The sequence below is a fragment of the Phytophthora infestans genome, genomic scaffold (genome assembly GCF_000142945.1).
Source record: "Phytophthora infestans T30-4 supercont1.46 genomic scaffold, whole genome shotgun sequence".
Lineage (NCBI taxonomy): Eukaryota > Oomycota > Peronosporomycetes > Peronosporales > Peronosporaceae > Phytophthora > Phytophthora infestans.
Window position 1 is genome coordinate 572,084 of NW_003303713.1, and position 17,642 is coordinate 589,725.

The following is a 17,642-nucleotide window of genomic DNA, read 5'->3' on the forward strand; positions in this document are numbered from 1 at the left end:
CTCAAGAATCCCAACTTCAATCCCGTCCGTCTCGAAATCAGTCAATGTCGTTAACCTTATGCATGAGGGCATCCTAGATTTGGCAAACACAACGGATGCAAATTGATATTCCAAACCAATGATAACGCAAGGTTGAAGTTGAATACAAGTGTAACCACCATTGTATTCACTTATATCCAGTTTTTTCAACTTCCTTTTGCGAAACACTTGACGCCAATCTGCATACGTTCTTCTATATCGGCTGGCCCTATAGGTACGACGCGTGAGCTCCATACTGTTATCCACAGTAACTTTAGCCGCGTCAGTTCAGCAGTGTATCTCGTTACAGCATCGGCGGCGAAGCAGCGCTCAATATAGATGAAAGAGTATGTACAGCAACTATGACACCGCAGCTGTATCCGTCCAACTGGGCGAAATACTTTAGATATTTAATGGCCACGTGTATTCTTCTCGCCGTATCCACAGTGAATGTCATGCACGGAGATATGGCAGCTAAGGATTAATCCATATTTTCCTCGTATCACATCTGTACGAAGCAGTCCATATAGGATCGTACATGTGCATCGTCATCGTCCCGTGGTGGTGCACGGCTATCTCAATGAGTGCTCAGTGGCATACGTAACTCGATGTTGGTGGACAGCTAGATTGATTTCATTAAGAAAAGCTATGATCTTGGAGAAAACGGGAGCTTCACGTCATCGGCCACAGACAACACTCGCCTATTTGATTGCCCTACCATTTACTCGAAGTGTACATTACTTTGTGTTAAGCTTGTGTTAGCATCTTGTGCGGAGGCACACTGTCTCAAACACTACACTAACTGGAGAGGCAGCATGGGCTAGCCTCCACTTTTTTTAAGGTGCTGTCTAGCTAGCTAAGCCGGTCCCGCCAGCGACAACAACCACCGGGCCCCCTGTAATCCTCATCAAGTCCTTGTTTATCTTATTCATGTCTCTTGATCTCCGAACTAAGGGTTTCGTGATGCTGTAAGACGTCGTTATGGTATATGCGCACGACTGTTGCATTAAACAAAATCGACTGTTACTCGCATCTAACGTTGGTAAGGAAACAATACTTTTGCTAAAGAAACTTTATTTCCGGCATGTGACTCTTATTGCACAACGTTATCTTGAAAAGGACTCGCACACTACTAAAGCCTAATAAACGCAGAGCTCATTTCGCGACATTCATCACGTTTACCGTCAGCCCTATTTGATATTTAATTACAGCGTAGTGAGACTTCGGGCCAGTTTTGCCGTTTCTGCTTTTGCGGTTTGATTGACGGTGGATGTGTATATTTAGTGTAGCTCTTCCTTCATTTTGCTAGGATAGTTTCAAGAATAAGCTCAGATCTGATCCATTCTTCTTCCTCGCTTTCTCTCTTGCGATTACTATATCTAATCGTTGTCTTGAGGCTCGGTGGAACACTATTCCCGGCGCCCAAATATCGTGCCATATCTGGAACCACGACGTGAGCGTGTTGCCGCTCTCAACGCGGCGAATGTGGCGGCAGAGCGGTACACGCCCACCAAAGGAATCGCCGCACTGCTGGCCGTAGAAGCTCAATTCGAGCGACTTTGATTTGGAGTCTGCAAAGGCGGAGCAGACTTTGCAAATGTACTGTCTCCGTTTGTGCTGCTTGCCGGAGTAGAATGCTCACTAGCGCGCGCTGGTGGCATAGTATTGGCACAGACAGCACGTCTTCGGTGATGGGGTGCATCTTGAAGTTGACAGTCCGTAGTGCAAGAAGCTGTTTGTGCAGACGACGCAAGTACTTAGCATGGGCTGGTGCTTCTTCTCCTTTTTTTCTAGAGCGTTAGGCAGTGAACGATATATCCATTGACGGCAGCCGTGCCTACTATGCGCAGGAGCAATTGCTTGTAGTACTTTCGCAGTGATATACACTTCTGTATGCTGTAATGCTTGAGCCGGAGCTGGTCGGGGTCGTCCACGCCACCCATATCAAGCCCATAGTCCGCGACCAGCCGTGGGCAGGGCACTGTGCTTCGCGTGCCATATTTTTCTAAGCGCAGAGCGATGGTGAGACGCGTACTGCAACCTGTAGCGATCTTGATCCGATGATTTGAATCCAATCAGCTCAATGTCACAAGCGGCGGGTGGTTACGCGCTTGAGCGAAACAATAAGTCCCTCTCGGCATTTGCTTCGGTCGCTTTTTGTGCGTGAAGTGCAGAGGACACTTGCCCAAGCGGCCAAGATGCGCTGCTCCCACAACAAGAAGCTTCAAGCTCAACGATACAGTCGACTAAAGGCTGTCCGTCACAAACAGTCGTTTCATTGGCTAGTCTATCAACGCCTTTGAGATGCTCCTCACAACAGTCTTTGGGCCCACTCCCAACGTCGCATCACGTGATTATTGTGATTGCTACCTTTTCGCCTCCACTCTACAATAGATTTTCACCGTAAGTTGTTCAAGTACAGAATACCATACGTACATATTAGTTAGTTCTGTATACTCCAGAATAGTAAATTCAGTGACATACGTAATAACAAGTCAAACATGGAGCAGTATGCTGTATCCGCACATCATAGCATGTAAAACTTGGTGCCGTACTTGCTGAGCTTGTGTGGCATAAAGACGCGCATCGGTTTGTACTTGCTGCGGTTTGTCATCATGCCTTCATCAAACGATATGGCCTCCCCAAGACGATGCCCACGCCGAAATGTTTTCTCAACTGCTTGCAGTACCGGCCGGTTTTCTCCCACGCCTTGCCCCCCCCCCCGTCCTCGTTGTCGCTGAATTAAAGAAATTTCATAATGCTCCGGAAGCAATCGCGCTTCATAAAGCGCGAGAACGTTCCATGTGGGATACCACATTCCTCGTCGGTACATTAATGTATCGAAAGGCCGTCTCGAATTGGAGCTACAGCTCAAGCCAAGAGCAGCGCAGCAATATGCACAATCTCATGAGATTGAATACGCTTGAACGTCTGCAAAGCTTCATCAAGATCCGTCACGTTGGGTACACTGTTGCGAGAATCATTGGTCTGTCGAGCAAGCAACTTGTTTCGTCGAGAAGTAGCGACGGCTTGGGTATATAGATCACGGTAGCGATCCGTCTCCTTGGCAATACGTATCCACAGTTCTTTTGGTAAGAAGGGTAAAACATGCCCGATGGTGAGTCTGCATAGGCAACAGCTGATATCGTGGGGTCAAACTGCCAGTCATCGCAGACAGTGGCAGCGTCGAGCTGGAGGTTGCCTACCAATGTCACCATACCGGATCATACATAATTAGTATCTACAATGCATAATATTCTGTATCATCCAGACTTACCGCTATGAGCTTCATCATACACCTTCCATTCATTCTTAGCGAGGTCGCGGGAGACAAGCATCTGTCGAGTCAAAAGGCTCTTCGTCGGGATCAGCTTCATTGATTTCCGCTGTCTTCCATTACGTCTTCATCATCCGCATTCGACTCTGAATCACTGAAATCTTCGTCGACCCCCATATTCACGTCGTCTTCAGCTGTCGGGCCTAACAAGCGCTCCTACCTGAGACCTTTCACGAAGCTGTCGCTATCAAACACGTCGAAATCAACACGATCTTGCACCTCCTCGCAGTCGCTCTTCCCTTCATCTTCATGGACCTCATTGCTCCGCGTGGTAGCTCCGCGTGGTAGCTCCGTATCATCCGGAATAGCGGTACCACCCACATCAACTTGCTCTGTATCATCCGTTGTAGAAGCTTGCACCATCTTTGAAGCGCTCACAGCCGCCTCAGTTGTCACATTTGTCTCTCCGTGAAGACTTGGAGCCGCGGCACTACACTTAAATGGCTCTGGTCTAGCTATCACAACCGGTAATGGAGAAGATGGTCTCGAAGCTGCTTTAACTGGTACTGAGACGCTAGGTGGTTGTTGTTCAATAGCTGTGTATGAGGCTTCCTTCCCAATCGGACCTCTTGCAGGTGCACGCACAGCGGATACACTTGGAGCTGCAAGGATTAGTAAGCCAGAAAGACAAGCGAGCGCTATGAGATCAACTTAATTTGAAAACCAAATCTATGTTAGCATCAAAGTTATTTTGTTAGGTCCCATGTGCTAATTCACCTTCAAAGAAGTCGATGCCACACCTTGACTTATCAAGACGACTTTGATGCCGGGCTTCACATAGCGATGATCCTTACCCATTCCCGAGGGCTTGCGCGCTATCCAGCCTTCCTTACATAGGTCACGCCACAGCTGCTTGAATGTCTTCTCTCCAGGCCTGGTCATAATTTATATAAATGGGGGGAGGGGGGGGGGGGTTCACACGCGGCCACGGTGGGCTCCCACAGGAATTTTCGAACCTGTACGGGTATATACTGTATTTCTTAACCAAGCGAAAGAGATTCCATCTTTATATCCTTCATCAATCCAAGCGGAATAATATGCATACCACCACCAATATAAACGTCCATATGCGAGATTAGGATCGGAGCTAAGTTTGCTGGATACTAGATTATGTCAGAATGCTTATTCTGTAGAATATAGAATACCGGCTTACAAATATGTTTATGATATTTAACCTGAAATTACCGCCCACCTTTGTGAAAAATGCAAAAGATGGTTTAGAAACATGTTCTAAAACGAAGACAAACGAGCCACAATCTGAATTTTCAGAATATGTTTGCACGTGTGACAAATGTTGACGATTCAGCGGTTATCCCAATGTCGTTTTTACTCATCTCTGACTAAAATGGACGTTAGGATGAAGGCATTCTTGCTATCGTTCATAAAAGGAGTGATATTCCGTTTGAGAGGAAATATTTATAATAATTTAAAGAGTTTTTAAATTTGCTGGCGTTTTGGTACTGTTAAACGACTCTTTGCGGGCATTTACCATAAATCTAAGCAGTTTTTAGTATTTCTTACTCTTAAGAAGATGTGAAGATCTAGTATCATAGCTACATGTATTGGTTCAAAGTCTTATTTTACTGGGAGCGTGGGATTTCAAGAATCAGTTATTCCGACAATACAATTCTGAGATTTTCTTGATACCCCAGTCATCCGATGTAGCACAACATCCAAGACTGTGATCCAAGGACATGTTTGGAGCATTGACGCCAGCATAACTGACTCATGTTTAATTTTATATAGGTTTTTGTATTGGGCCGATGGTGGCCGTAAATTGTGTCCAGCTTGACATACCTCTTTTTTGTATGTGAGCCTCCCTATAAAGTGCAAAAACGCGAGCGTTAGCACATCCTTGCTATTTTAAAGCATGTTTCGCAACTCCGATTGCGTCCCCAACTTGAAAACTGGTTCTTATTAACCATGGCAGTAGAGGCGTTGACAACGTATACAGAATGTCCAGTACTATTAATTTGCGTTTACACAAATAATGTTTGCAAGTTTTGCAAGCTCAATATGTACGGATACCGGAAGATACATGTACGGTACTGTAAGCAAAACCCATACAGTTCTTATACAACGACAGCACAACTCTCCCCACCTGCTAGTGATACTGTATGGTACATCTACAGATCGTTGCATGAAGATGCGGCTTGTGGCTCTGCGATGGAAAGTGTTTTTCTGCATCAACTAAGTTGCGAGAACATTCGCTATTACTGTCTTATCAATCATTCCATATTGCTAGGCAGCATAATGTACCCACTGGCTGTCAGTGCGGCTTTCGAAGAACTGCTTTAGAGTGTCCTTTTTCTGAGTGACAAAATCGTCCGTTCCCGATTCGTGTCGCACGTAATACAGTACACACGTGTTATTTATAATAGCCAGCATTGAAAGGCGACACACAAAATTCTTTGATTTTGTTGTCGTAACCCAGGGTTATGTTTGGTATTCGTCGTCTGGTGTTGTCTATGCAGAGAGCGACCGCTAGAAAAACGATTTCATCTTTAACCTCGTACAATTACCGTAGCAAACGCTATTAATTAATAGTAGTACAGTTCATGTATTTACGTTCTTCTCTATATTTCGTAGATTTCGAGCGAGGAGATGGTTAATGTCTGGAGCTGGAAGCTCTATAATAACAAAAAGTATTTGTGCTGTATTGTATGTGCGTGATGTTGCATTGACATGTGACCAGTATTATTGAATTATCGAGATGAAATTTGCCTGCTTTTAATGTGCCACCGTTCATTTTTTTGCCCATTTTTTACTACGAAAGCACACAATGAAAACAGCATAGTACATAGCTCACAGACAGATGCATCCACGCTTGGTCGACATAGGGAAAGCTCAAATAACAGCGGGAAATTGATGTTCATCCTGTGTGCACAGAACATTTATCATGATTTTAAAAGAGCGAAGAAACCTACAGCGACAAGCTTTACGTCAGAGTGTAGCTTGCGCTGCGGTGAGCCTATCTAACCATTCTTCCATACATAGGAACAGCTTCGATATTGCTGCACGCCGTGCTGGACTCACTGCCATCGACTCGCACACATGTATAGAAGTGTACTAAATCAAATACCGGTATGTAATTAACCATCTACCACTGATACATTAGAGCAAATCTGTTGTTTGATCCGGTGTAGAAAACCGGTCGGTTCATGGACAAGTCTGTATCCGAGCAGCCTCAAAATCGACCAAGGTGACCTTATGAACTTTCTGCAAAGGTAAGTGTAACATCTCCTATTATACAATGTACAACCTATAGGGCTACAGAAAAGGGCTACACGTGCAATCCAAGAGTTCCCGTTTATACTGTAGGGGTACAGAAGTCCCTCTCAATAAGTGTGGGTGATCGTCTGATCAACTTCCAAATGGATATTTCATCAACGTTGTGATATGTCAAATGTTCACCAAACTCATTGATCCGATATAAACGGGTATACGAAGATTAAGCTACCCTTATTTAGGGGACTTCTTGTTCTTTAATTACATTCGGTTTGATAAAACTGAATGCTGTCACCATCTCATGGATTGTTACCTAAGCAGGCTTGCTTTAAGGAGAACACATCTATTATTATAATATTGTAAATCTTTGATCTACTACACTCCTGGACACAATTATACGGCCATGCCCATAACTCTGTCACTTTTTATTATTTGACGTTCACAGTTTCAAGTGATCTGTCGCTGATCGACCAGAAAGTTCTGGCTGTACACTTGCTTATCACGCTGAGCATGTTCGAACGCTACCCTTCCAGAAGTCATACCCAAAAACGTCGAGCTAAAGATGCCGATGCAGTCGTCCGCTTTAAAATGTTGGTATCCTCTCGATGATGTAAGTTATGATTGTTGCCAAGCACTCTTTTTATGCGAGCATTTCCGTACTATTAATACAATGAACGGACCGTGCACTGCAATCCGAGAAACGGAGGGAATGTAGCAATTTCAATTGGTTTGTGCTGTCTGGTATACAAGCTTTCAATCTTGTAGCTCAATATTTTGCGATCTTGTTTTGCATGTATTAATAGTTGCTGCTTCCTGTCCGTATTATCTCGAATGGTTTTGCACAACACCCACCAGGACAGGGAAAGCGGCTCCCTATTTGTGTTGCCTTTTCACAACATTCACGCATGCGCGTGGTGCCATCGGACTATAGATAGCGTGGATTGCACATAGAAATCTGCCAGCACCATACGGGCAGAGCTTGAAGAACTATTAATTACCGCACAATAGTTTCTATTGGACTCACGAGGCTTAGTCTGAGATTCAAAACTTTACAAGTCATGAAGTACCATTCGTTATGTCCATGATGCCGTCCTCCTCTTACAAAATTTGTAAAAAACAACTTTCGAATACCAATCTCATTCGTTTTATTATTGGTTAGAGGGCTAGCGCTTTACACAGGTGCTCCTTTTACCTATCCTTTTCGATTATCGCAGATTGTTCAAGAGTCCGAACGTCATTTCTCATTTCGCAGTCCAGACAGCAGAGCTCGAGTAATTTTTTACTGATTCGGATGAACTTCAGCACTCTTCGTCCACCAAACTACCGATTCCTCAGTGACAGCATCATCGGTAATGTCGAACAGCGCAGAAGACCCAGCAGGGACCTCCCAACCGATGATTATAGAAACGCTAAGGCCTACGCAGACTATTTTCAGCCGCGACAATCGTCGTGGTCTTCTGAGCGTGCACGTGTGCCGAGGGCAGTAGACAGAACGAGCTCTACATCTGCTCCAGCGGTCATCCCCGAGCGCGATGCCGTTGCCGTGCTCGGCCTGCTCTCGTTGACGAGCGGAACGAAGCGGAAGAGAGTTGAGTCGCCAGTTGTGTCGAGCCGAAAGCTCCAGTGCGCACCTGTGGAGCCAAGTACGCCACAGCCAGAAACAGACACAGAGTCGTTGAACAGCGAGAAGCTCGAATCCACTGCGAAGTGGCACGAGGAGCAGCAAGTGCGTAGAGAGAAACAGGTTGACTTCATGCAGGACGACCGTATCAGTCACCTTCAGAAACAGACGCTTAAGTTGCGCGAAGAGATTGAGACGGTTGAGTATCGACGACGTGAGATCGCAGCGCTGCCAGCTCGTCAGAATGGCTGGGACGTGGCTGTCGAGTACTTTAAGCTCTTCCGCTACGGTCTCCAGTCGAGAAAACGCTCTAGCGTCATCAAACACAGTGACGAACAGTTGGATTTCCTACGTAGAACGATGAGCCCAGACGTGTTACTTAATACCGGACAGGGCCACAACGCCATGCTGAGAAGCTGGAAGTGCATGTCCCTGTGGTTCCAAGACGTCGAAGTGACACTCGAAGGCTTGGACAGGAGTGCGGCAGGGTCACTAGAAGCCATCACAAAGACCAGCGTCACGATCACAGAGCGAACACTTCGCAACGCCTTCCCTCGCTTGGTCAGCAAGGATGGCGCACACTTCGAGCTCGCCCAGCAGCTTCGAGGGCGACGCATCGTCATGCGCGGCCTGACACACTTTGAGTGGGATAGTGGGCGTCGCTGCTTCACCAGTGTCATGACTCACTCGGATCTGCTAGCTCCAATGCTGCATCTATTGGGCAACGTGGAGGACGTGGCGCAAGTATTCGAGAGGTCTACAATCACTCCGGACTTCCAGTGGAGGTCAATGGTATAAAAGCTGTAGTAAACATGTAGGAAAATTATGTATAAGTAATTTGCTAGACAAACTTGATTTCTTGCGTGGAGCCATGTAATCGTTTAAAAAAACTTAATCACGGGAAGTGTGTTTTCTGTTGCAGCTTGCGGCTGCACATCAACCGGCTACACTGAGTACACATGCGTGCAATGGCGAAGGACTATACCAAGGACTGTATGCACAAGGACATCGTTGGCTGTGCGCTGCCAAGATGGTGTACTCAAACGAGAGTGCATTTATCTAGAGTTTAGTATTGACTTATTTGCTATTTGTATTTTTGCGGTACAGCGGTGTTCTGGCGGAGGCTGCTCAACACTTTGCGTTTTGACGCCTGCCGCTCACCAGAGAGCAGCAGAGAAGAGCAGCCTCGCCAGACACCGCAGTCCTGTCGCGGCCTTTTGCCCGGCACTTACGTGCTTACGTTACTTCCTGATTAGTTTTCTAAAGTTGACATTTAAGTGTATTTACATTTAAATGGCTCCTACTCTTAGAAGCGATCGACACATGGAGAGCAATCCCCCCCGTGACGAACCCTACGTCACCACTGGTTATGAGCCCAATCAGGGCGCAGTCTGCGACTGACGTGGCTGCTGGCGTTCCAGACACAAGTTCTGGAATTCCGACCAATCAAGATTAAGCTTCAACCCCATTGGCAGGAAATTCAAGCTTGAACAATGACGCAACACTGTCGCACAGTGATGCAGAACGACTAATTCGTTCATTGGCGGGAATCCCGGGTGGCCGCCCGTTATTCCAAATGTTACTCGAAAGTATGCATAAACTTTCGTCGACGAACACGGAAGAATCCGTGCCAGTTGACAATCCTCCCCAGTCGCCGCTAAACCAACAAAACGGCGACCGAGACCCCGACGATCCGTGGCGCCCTCTAGACAACATGAACCCTACTGGTCGCTACAACGACGGCGAGCTGGCTGAGTACACCAAGGTCCTTATCAACTCGCCTCCGATCAAGCTGCCCAAGCTCCATCTGAAGGGCGACTACAAAGCCTGGAAGAGCGAGGTGCCGTTGCACTTCGAGCCGAAGATGCTGGGAGACATCACCTATGGCCCTGAGCGCTACGATGCAGTAGAAGGCATGCGTCGTGACAAATATCGCGTGTGGTACAAGTCGCGCAAGAACAAGGCGTTCTCAGCACTTGCGTTGTCGCTGTCTGTACGACGTTCAAGATCGACGACATCCACGACAACATGGACGCCGCCGCTATGCTCTACGATGCGATTACGCAGCACTTTGAGGCTGGAGATGGCATTAATCCTGATTACCTACGGCAAGAGCTAGTGACGCGCCGGATCAAGCCAAACGAGTCGGTATCGCAGTATGCTGACGACATTGCGAAGAAGGTGACACTTCTACATCAAGCTAATGGTGAGTTTGCTGAGTGGCAACATGCAAGCCTACTACTGTCGAACAGCGTGGAAGCATTTAAAGATCTCGCCCGTGAGCACGGCGATTGGCTTAACAACCATGATCGTAAGACACTTACACTTGCTGAAGCTTTACAACGACTACGCGCTGCTGAACACCAGCGTGACCAGCTGCGTGCACAGACCAGACAGCCGGTCGTGCATTCAATGCAAGTTGCTCATGTCGGAACGGACCAAGGACAAGGTCAAGCCCGAGGACGCAAGCGCAACAAGCAACAGCGCAAGCGATCCAAGGGCGTTGCAGATAAGAAGCAGCGCACAAACTGCGCGAGCTGTCAAGGAAAAGGACATTGGTATGCCAAGTGTACTGCTCTCACTGGCCAGCAACGGAAGCCAGAGCTCGCGAGAAAGCTGCAAGAGAGACAACCAAGGGCTCCCGTGTCGCTGGTGAACTCCGTACGTCGTGTGGATGCGGTAGCGTTGGAAGAAGATGGCCAAGGACTGTTTGCTGGCCTATCACTATGCGATGCGAATGCGATTGACCTCACGGATGGTGCTGCCCTATCGCCTACGGCTACGCAATCACCTGCATGGTCACTAACGTCTCCTGCGAAATGTGAAGAAGGAGGAGAGCGTCGTGTTGTTGAAGGGGCGCGGGCAAGTACGCAACGCACTCAATCGTCGGTTGCGCAAGCAACGCAGCGACTGCAGCTGCAAGTTGGAGTTCCTGTTCAACACATACAAGTTGGAGGACAAGGACTACAACAACGACAATCAACCTCACTGCCTACACTGCAAGCACCAGCTGTAGCTGTACAAACTGCCATACAATCTGCGGTACAACCTGAAGTGCAACCTACTGGACAACCTGCTGTTCAACAGGGTGTACAAGCTACTGTACTGCAAAACATGCAACCTACTGTATCGAGTACTGCGCAGACTCAGTGGGAGGGCAATCAGTCTACAGCTGGATTGGTGCCTACGTGGGAACCAGTCATCTACTACTTGGGGAAAGGACTGTCGAGTAACTCGAAAGGGCCTACACTTGAGCCATGGCGCAATCAAGCTGAACCACAAGGGGGTTCGGCTGTGCCGGGGGATAGCTGTCGAGGTCCTGATGTCGGGTTTAACTAGACGCCAAGAACCAGGGATGTGCAATGATTACAGACCTAACTTGGGGAGCGCGTACGAGAGAGGACTCTGGAGTCAAGATGTTGGACACTTTGACCCTTCTATTCAAGGACGAGGACGTAATCGTTCACCACCCCGATTCTTCAATCGAGAACGAACTCCACCAAGAGAAAGAGGCCGTTCTCCGTCAATGCGAGGACGTGAACCAAGAGGGAATCCAGGGCGCTATCGATCTCCACCGCGTCAGCAGCAGTGGCGTAACGAGAGACCGAGTCGCTATGAGCCGCCACCCCAACACGATGATCGACTGCGTCGCTATGGACCGTCGTCTCCGCAGCAGCAGTGGCGTGACAATCCTTTGCGAGGACGAGGACCTTCACCTCGACGTGACAACTACCAAGGGCGGAACATGTCTCCACGTCGATTTGAAGACCGTCGTGGCAACAGACCTTCTGCCTCTCGTCAAGTCAACGCTGTGAACCAGAACCAAGGTATGCAATCAGCTCAGTCTGAGTTTGTGGAGTGGATACTTGACTCAGGATCCCAGGTAAATGTCTGTGGTGACCTGGCATTGTTTACTACCATAAGGGAAGACCAAGCCAGTCGACTTGACCTTGCGAATGGCACAACTGAACACACTTCTGTTTGTGGGTCTGTGCTATTGCGTACTGTTAATCAGGCAACTGACCAGCTCGAGGACCGTCTCCTGGACGACGTGGTGTACACACCGAACGCGAAGGTAAACATCATTTGTCTGGGCTACCTACAGATGAAGGGCAGCTTCAAGTTGACATGCTCAGATGATCAACAGACCGCTTGAATCTCCAAGCCAAGCACAATACTCAAGTTCATGATGCGTGACAGTATTTACCGACTACGTGCAGAGCGAGTGACTGGAGCGATGGTGATGGCAGCTCTAAAAGAGGACATGGACAGCAAGAAAGCCATGGAGCTGCTTTATCAGCGATTTGGTCATATGAGCATGGAGACGGTGAAAGTGTTGGCAAACAAACTCGATGTTGGAGTTAAGATGAATCAGAAGGTCTGACTTCGTACGAGTGCGTTGATTGTGCTGCCAGTAAGGCGGTAAGAATGTCTTATAAACGGATTCCATCACGGAGGTCCGAACTTTTGGAGACTCATGATGGACATTTGGTCTGTGAACGAACAGTCTGTGGATGGAGCTACTATGAATCTCTTCAATATAGACGAGTCTACAAGGTAAAAGTGACCGTTCCTACTTAGGAAGAAGAGTGAAGCAGCGCTTCACATCAAAGTCCTATTGAACAGGCTGCAAACTCGCTTTTCTGAGCAGAAGGTGCGACGACTTCACTATGACCAAGGAGGCGAATTTGCAAGCAAGGAGCTAAGTGACTACTGCATTGACAAAGGGATTGAGCAGCAGTTTACAAACGCCTACTCTCCTCGAGAGAACGGCATTGTATAACGTGCTAACGGCGTGGTTTTACCAAGGATTAGAGCAATGCTGATGGCCACACACATGCCCAGCTCCTTAAGGGGAGAAGCCTTTCTGCATGTGGTGACGACGTTGAACTGGTTGCCCACCAAGCCCTTAGAATTGGTGTCCCCGCACCAGAAACTGTACGAATTGGAGCCCATGCTGGATGATTTGCGTACTTGGGGCTGTCTGGCACACGTGCGTGTCCCCCTGAGTCAAGACAAGCGAAAGAGAAGCTGGAAGCAAGAACAAGACTGTGTTTATTACTGGGTTATAGCGAATCGACCCTAGGCTACAAGTTCATTGACCTGGTGGCAGCTCAAGTGGTGACAGCTCGTAGTGGGAATGTGAAGTTCCATGAAAAATTCACGACCGATGGCATCTACATGAAGCATCTATTAGAGAACGCATTCTTTGATGGTGATCATACTCTACTCGAGACTGTACCTGTGGCGCGCATCAAGACCAACATGGAGACGTACCTTCCAGGTTGGAGTGACGGCATCTCTAGTGCGGAGAAGCCACTTGAGGCGGTACCACTTGCTGACAAACCTGCAGAAACTGAGTTAAGTTCAAGTGGGAGTTTGTCAATCGTTGACGCACCTGTGAGCAAGGACAGTGCGGAGACTGCTGGTGTTGCAGCACCATCCGTGTTGCAGGATCCTGCTGAAGAAACCGAGGATAGTTTGGAAGTGAGGAAGCGCAAGAGACGCAGAACAAAGAAGAAACCTGCAATGGTGGAGAAGGAGACAAGTGGCTTCGAGATTCAACCTCCATCAAGAGAGCCCTGCCTAAAGCGACCAAGAAGGAAGCAGAAGGCGAACGTTCGATTGTCGGATTACGTGGTAGGCCTGGTGCAGGCTATGACTACGGATGTGCAGATTCCGACGACGTACAAACAAGCACGTGCAAGCAAGTACTGGCAGCAGTGGAGAGCTGCAATGTTGGTGGAACTTCAATCGTTGAAGGGTCACAAGACCTGGAAACTTGTACCCCGCAAAGATGCCAAGAAAGTGAAGGTGATAACATGTAGGTGGGTATTTGCTGTGAAGCGAGATGAGCGTGGACGAATCAAACGATTCAAAGCGCGACTAGTGATCCATGGGTTCAAACAACAACTTGGGATTAACTACTCTGAGGCCTATGCACCTGTGATCCGGTTCGAAACCATACGTGCGGCTATCTACTACGCTGTACAAAGAGGTTGGGAGGTGTTGCAATTCGACGTGAAGACGGCTTTTCTGTATGGAGACTTGGACGAGACTATCTTCATGGAGCAGCCTCCTGGCTTCCAGGTGGATGGACCTGGATCCATTTGCAGATTGTTGAAGAGCCTGTACGGACTAAAGCAAGCACCGAACGTTTGGAATCGCACGCTTCATGCGAAGCTTGTTGCGATGGGGTTTACTAGGACGGACTCTGACTACGGCCTATATGCGTTGATGAAGGATGGTGAAGTCAAGTTGCTATTGACTGTTTACGTGGACGATCTACTGCTGATGGGTTCACGTGATTTGTGTGCCACAATCGCTGCCTCACTACAAGAGACATATGAGCTCACGACGATGGGCACAGTCAAATATCTCTTAGGCGTCGAGATCCTGATTGACCGGCCGCGCCGGCAAATAGTGTACTGCCAGAAGCAGTACGTACTGGAGGTGTTGAAGCGTTTTCATATGGAGAACTGTAATGGCTGCGCTACACCAGAAGCTACGACGCCCTCGAAGACAGACGTGCCTGCTTCGAAGGAGTATCTTCCCTACAGAGAACTGGTGGGTGCTCTCCAGTACCTCGTTAGTGCATCGAGACCTGACATAGCTCATGCTACCCGACACCTGGGCAAGTATCTTGCGAGCTATGATCATATGCATTTCGCACAAGCCAAGAGGGTGCTGCGTTACCTGAAGGCTACATGTGACTACGGACTAGTGATGAATGTGAAGCTACAGACTGATGTGCAAGTTAGTGGCTACTCTGATGCTGATTATGCGAACGACCCTGTGAATTGATGGAGTATCAGTGGCTACATCACTATGCTGGACGACAACGTCATCTCCTACGCATCTCGCAAGCAAGAGATCAACGCGCTCAGTACCTGTGAAGCTGAGTACGTAGCAATGGCAGAGGCGACCAAGGACTTGTTGTGGCTTGCTGGCCTATGCAAAGAGTTGAGCTGGAAGCATCCAGTACCTCAACTACTGGGAGACAATCAAGGAGCCATTGCTTTAACTGCGAAACCTGGCAAACATTCGAAATCGAAACATATCGATAACAAGTACCACATGATCAGACGCCATGTGGAGTTGAAGCAACTTACAACCCAACACATCGGAACTGATGATATGGTGGCCGATATAATGACAAAGGCACTTGCAGTGGTGAAGTTCACACACTTTCGCAAGGCTATGAAAGTCTTACCTATTGTGTCGAGCGACGACAACGTATCCGAGGACATGGCTACAACTACGACTACTGCTACTGCGTTGACTACTGCTGTTGATGCGGAGGCTGTACCTGAGCGACATTGATGAAGACGAGGGCGATCGAGTGGGAGTGCTGTTACTGAGTGGACTGCTATTGTCTTTGAGCTGCGACTACGCTACTACTAGGACTATGGCGGCAACTCGGATGCGCGTGTGTGATCGCGTCGACTTCCAAGTGCGTCGCTGAGATCAAGTGGGAGTGTGAGCTATAAAACTTACCTGCGTGTCGAGCGCCAGTGCATTGCAGTCTGCCAGTGCCCGGTGCCCCCATCTACGAGCCACCGTCCACTGCCAGTGTCTGCAAAGACACATCCCAAGGACACTCATGCGCCTGGCAGTGCAGCTTGCGGCTGCACTACAACCGGCTACACTGAGTACACATGCGTGCAATGGCGAAGGACTATACCAAGGACTGTATGCACAAGGATATCGTTGGCTGTGCGCTGCCAAAGATGGTGTACTCAAACGAGAGTGCATTTATCTAGAGTTTAGTACTGACTTATTTGCTATTTGTATACTAATCTACTTTTGCGGTACAGCGGTGTTCTGGCGGAGGCTGCTCCACACTTTGCGTTTTGACGCCTGCCGCTCACCAGAGAGCAGCAGAGAAGAGCAGCCTCGCCAGACACCGCAGTCCTGTCGCGGCCTTTTGCCCGGCACTTACGTGTTTACGTTACTTCCTGATTAGTTTTCTAAAGTTGACATTTAAGTGTATTTACATTTAAATGGCTCCTACTCTTAGAAGCGATCGACACATGGAGAACAATCCCCCCGTGACGAACCCTACGTCACCACTTTTTCAGTCCCTCAGCAGCCATTTCGAGGCGCTTCATCTTCTTCGTCAGCTTCTTGCGTTTGTCAGCTGTCGAGTCGTGAAAAATGTGGGTCGTACAAGCCGCAAATTTCGGAAGGGAGTCGAAATACCTTAAATTATAAGTTAAGTGTTGATTTACTTACGCTTAACGGAGTTGTTTCTTATGTGCTAGGAAGGTGTCGCGCTTGATCATGACTGCCCTGATCCAACGCTAATGAAAGCGCGATCTAGTCATCTGACCTTAGTTTCTACAGGGATAGAAGAAAATGTTTTAATCTCAGCTTCCTGAATGGACGTTTCAGATATGACACTCTATTGATTGGTACATCAAATTAAAAGGCAAATATTAAATAAAGGGGATTAATCGCATTTAAATTTTCGAGGCTCCCATACATTGTGCATTTGAATCTGAGGAACCCGTCCATGCATAATGGCCATTATTAATCATGGAAACCACATTTGTAATGGCCTTTACATACAAAAATTTGTTTATAAGTGTGGAGGTATACATTTTCTTCCCATACATTATGCATTTTCAACCGCGCTCGATTAAAATAATGTACATTAATTAATGTACTTATGCATTAATCGGGGGCCCTGCAGCCACGTATTTGGATGCAGAGCAGCTGGTCGGGAAGACCAGCACTTTTCTTTCTCCTCCCGAGCCCCAAGCACCTCTTCCGCATCCTCCTCATCTACCAAGAAACGATTTTGATATACTGGTAGCACTTGTTGGTCTGACTCGATGACCATGCCCCCACCGACACGCAGTACCGTTCACGACACGACAGCCGAGGGGGAGGAACCAAAACCATCCTGCAAGCGCAACGAGCTTGCCATTCTCCGCTCCTATAACAAAGCGCAACGCTCCGACACAATCCAATCCCCGAATTTCGAGCGGTATCAAGGGCAGAAGACGTACGCCAGTGGCTCTTTCAGGTGAAGATACCGTGCCTCATCAATGACTACGTTGCGGCGGGCAACAAAGCAACGCTGCTTTCATTCGCCGGAGCTGCGATGCAGGAACCTGCGTCGGGATGATTTTTGGTCTGGGCTTCAAGGACTCCAGCGGGGGGGGGGCTGATAGAGGGACACGTTACTCACGACAGCGATGCGGATTTTAAAGTATCAGATTACCAGGCCTCACTGCGTCACAATCCCGCCGGCTCCGTCATGTCAATGGCATCGAGGAGTGCAATATGAAGTATTTTTCGCTAATTTTTCGTGTTGAGAGCACTGAGCGAAGTCGACAAAACTCCCTCTCTACGGACTACTACGGTCTCAAGCGAGCGTCCCATGCTTCCCTAACTGTTTCCGACCCAGGACACTAAAGAGGGACCTGACGT

At 48.0% G+C, this 17,642-nt stretch overlaps 2 protein-coding genes across 2 annotated transcripts; one reads left to right on the forward strand and one right to left on the reverse strand.

Annotated features, from left to right (window-relative positions):
- Positions 1–3,183: 3,183 nt before the first annotated feature.
- Positions 3,184–4,237, reverse strand: PITG_16886 (uncharacterized protein; the record flags this gene model as incomplete). The annotated part of the gene is made up of 3 exons (XM_002897269.1): positions 3,184–3,220; positions 3,516–3,957; positions 4,150–4,237. The coding sequence occupies 3 exons, from the start codon at positions 4,235–4,237 to the stop codon at positions 3,184–3,186; spliced, it is 567 nt and encodes a 188-aa protein (XP_002897315.1).
- Positions 4,238–7,188: 2,951 nt separating this feature from the next.
- PITG_16887 (uncharacterized protein) lies at positions 7,189–9,267 on the forward strand (the record flags this gene model as incomplete). The annotated part of the gene is made up of 3 exons (XM_002897270.1): positions 7,189–7,193; positions 7,886–8,996; positions 9,127–9,267. The coding sequence occupies 3 exons, from the start codon at positions 7,189–7,191 to the stop codon at positions 9,265–9,267; spliced, it is 1,257 nt and encodes a 418-aa protein (XP_002897316.1).
- Positions 9,268–17,642: the final 8,375 nt, after the last annotated feature.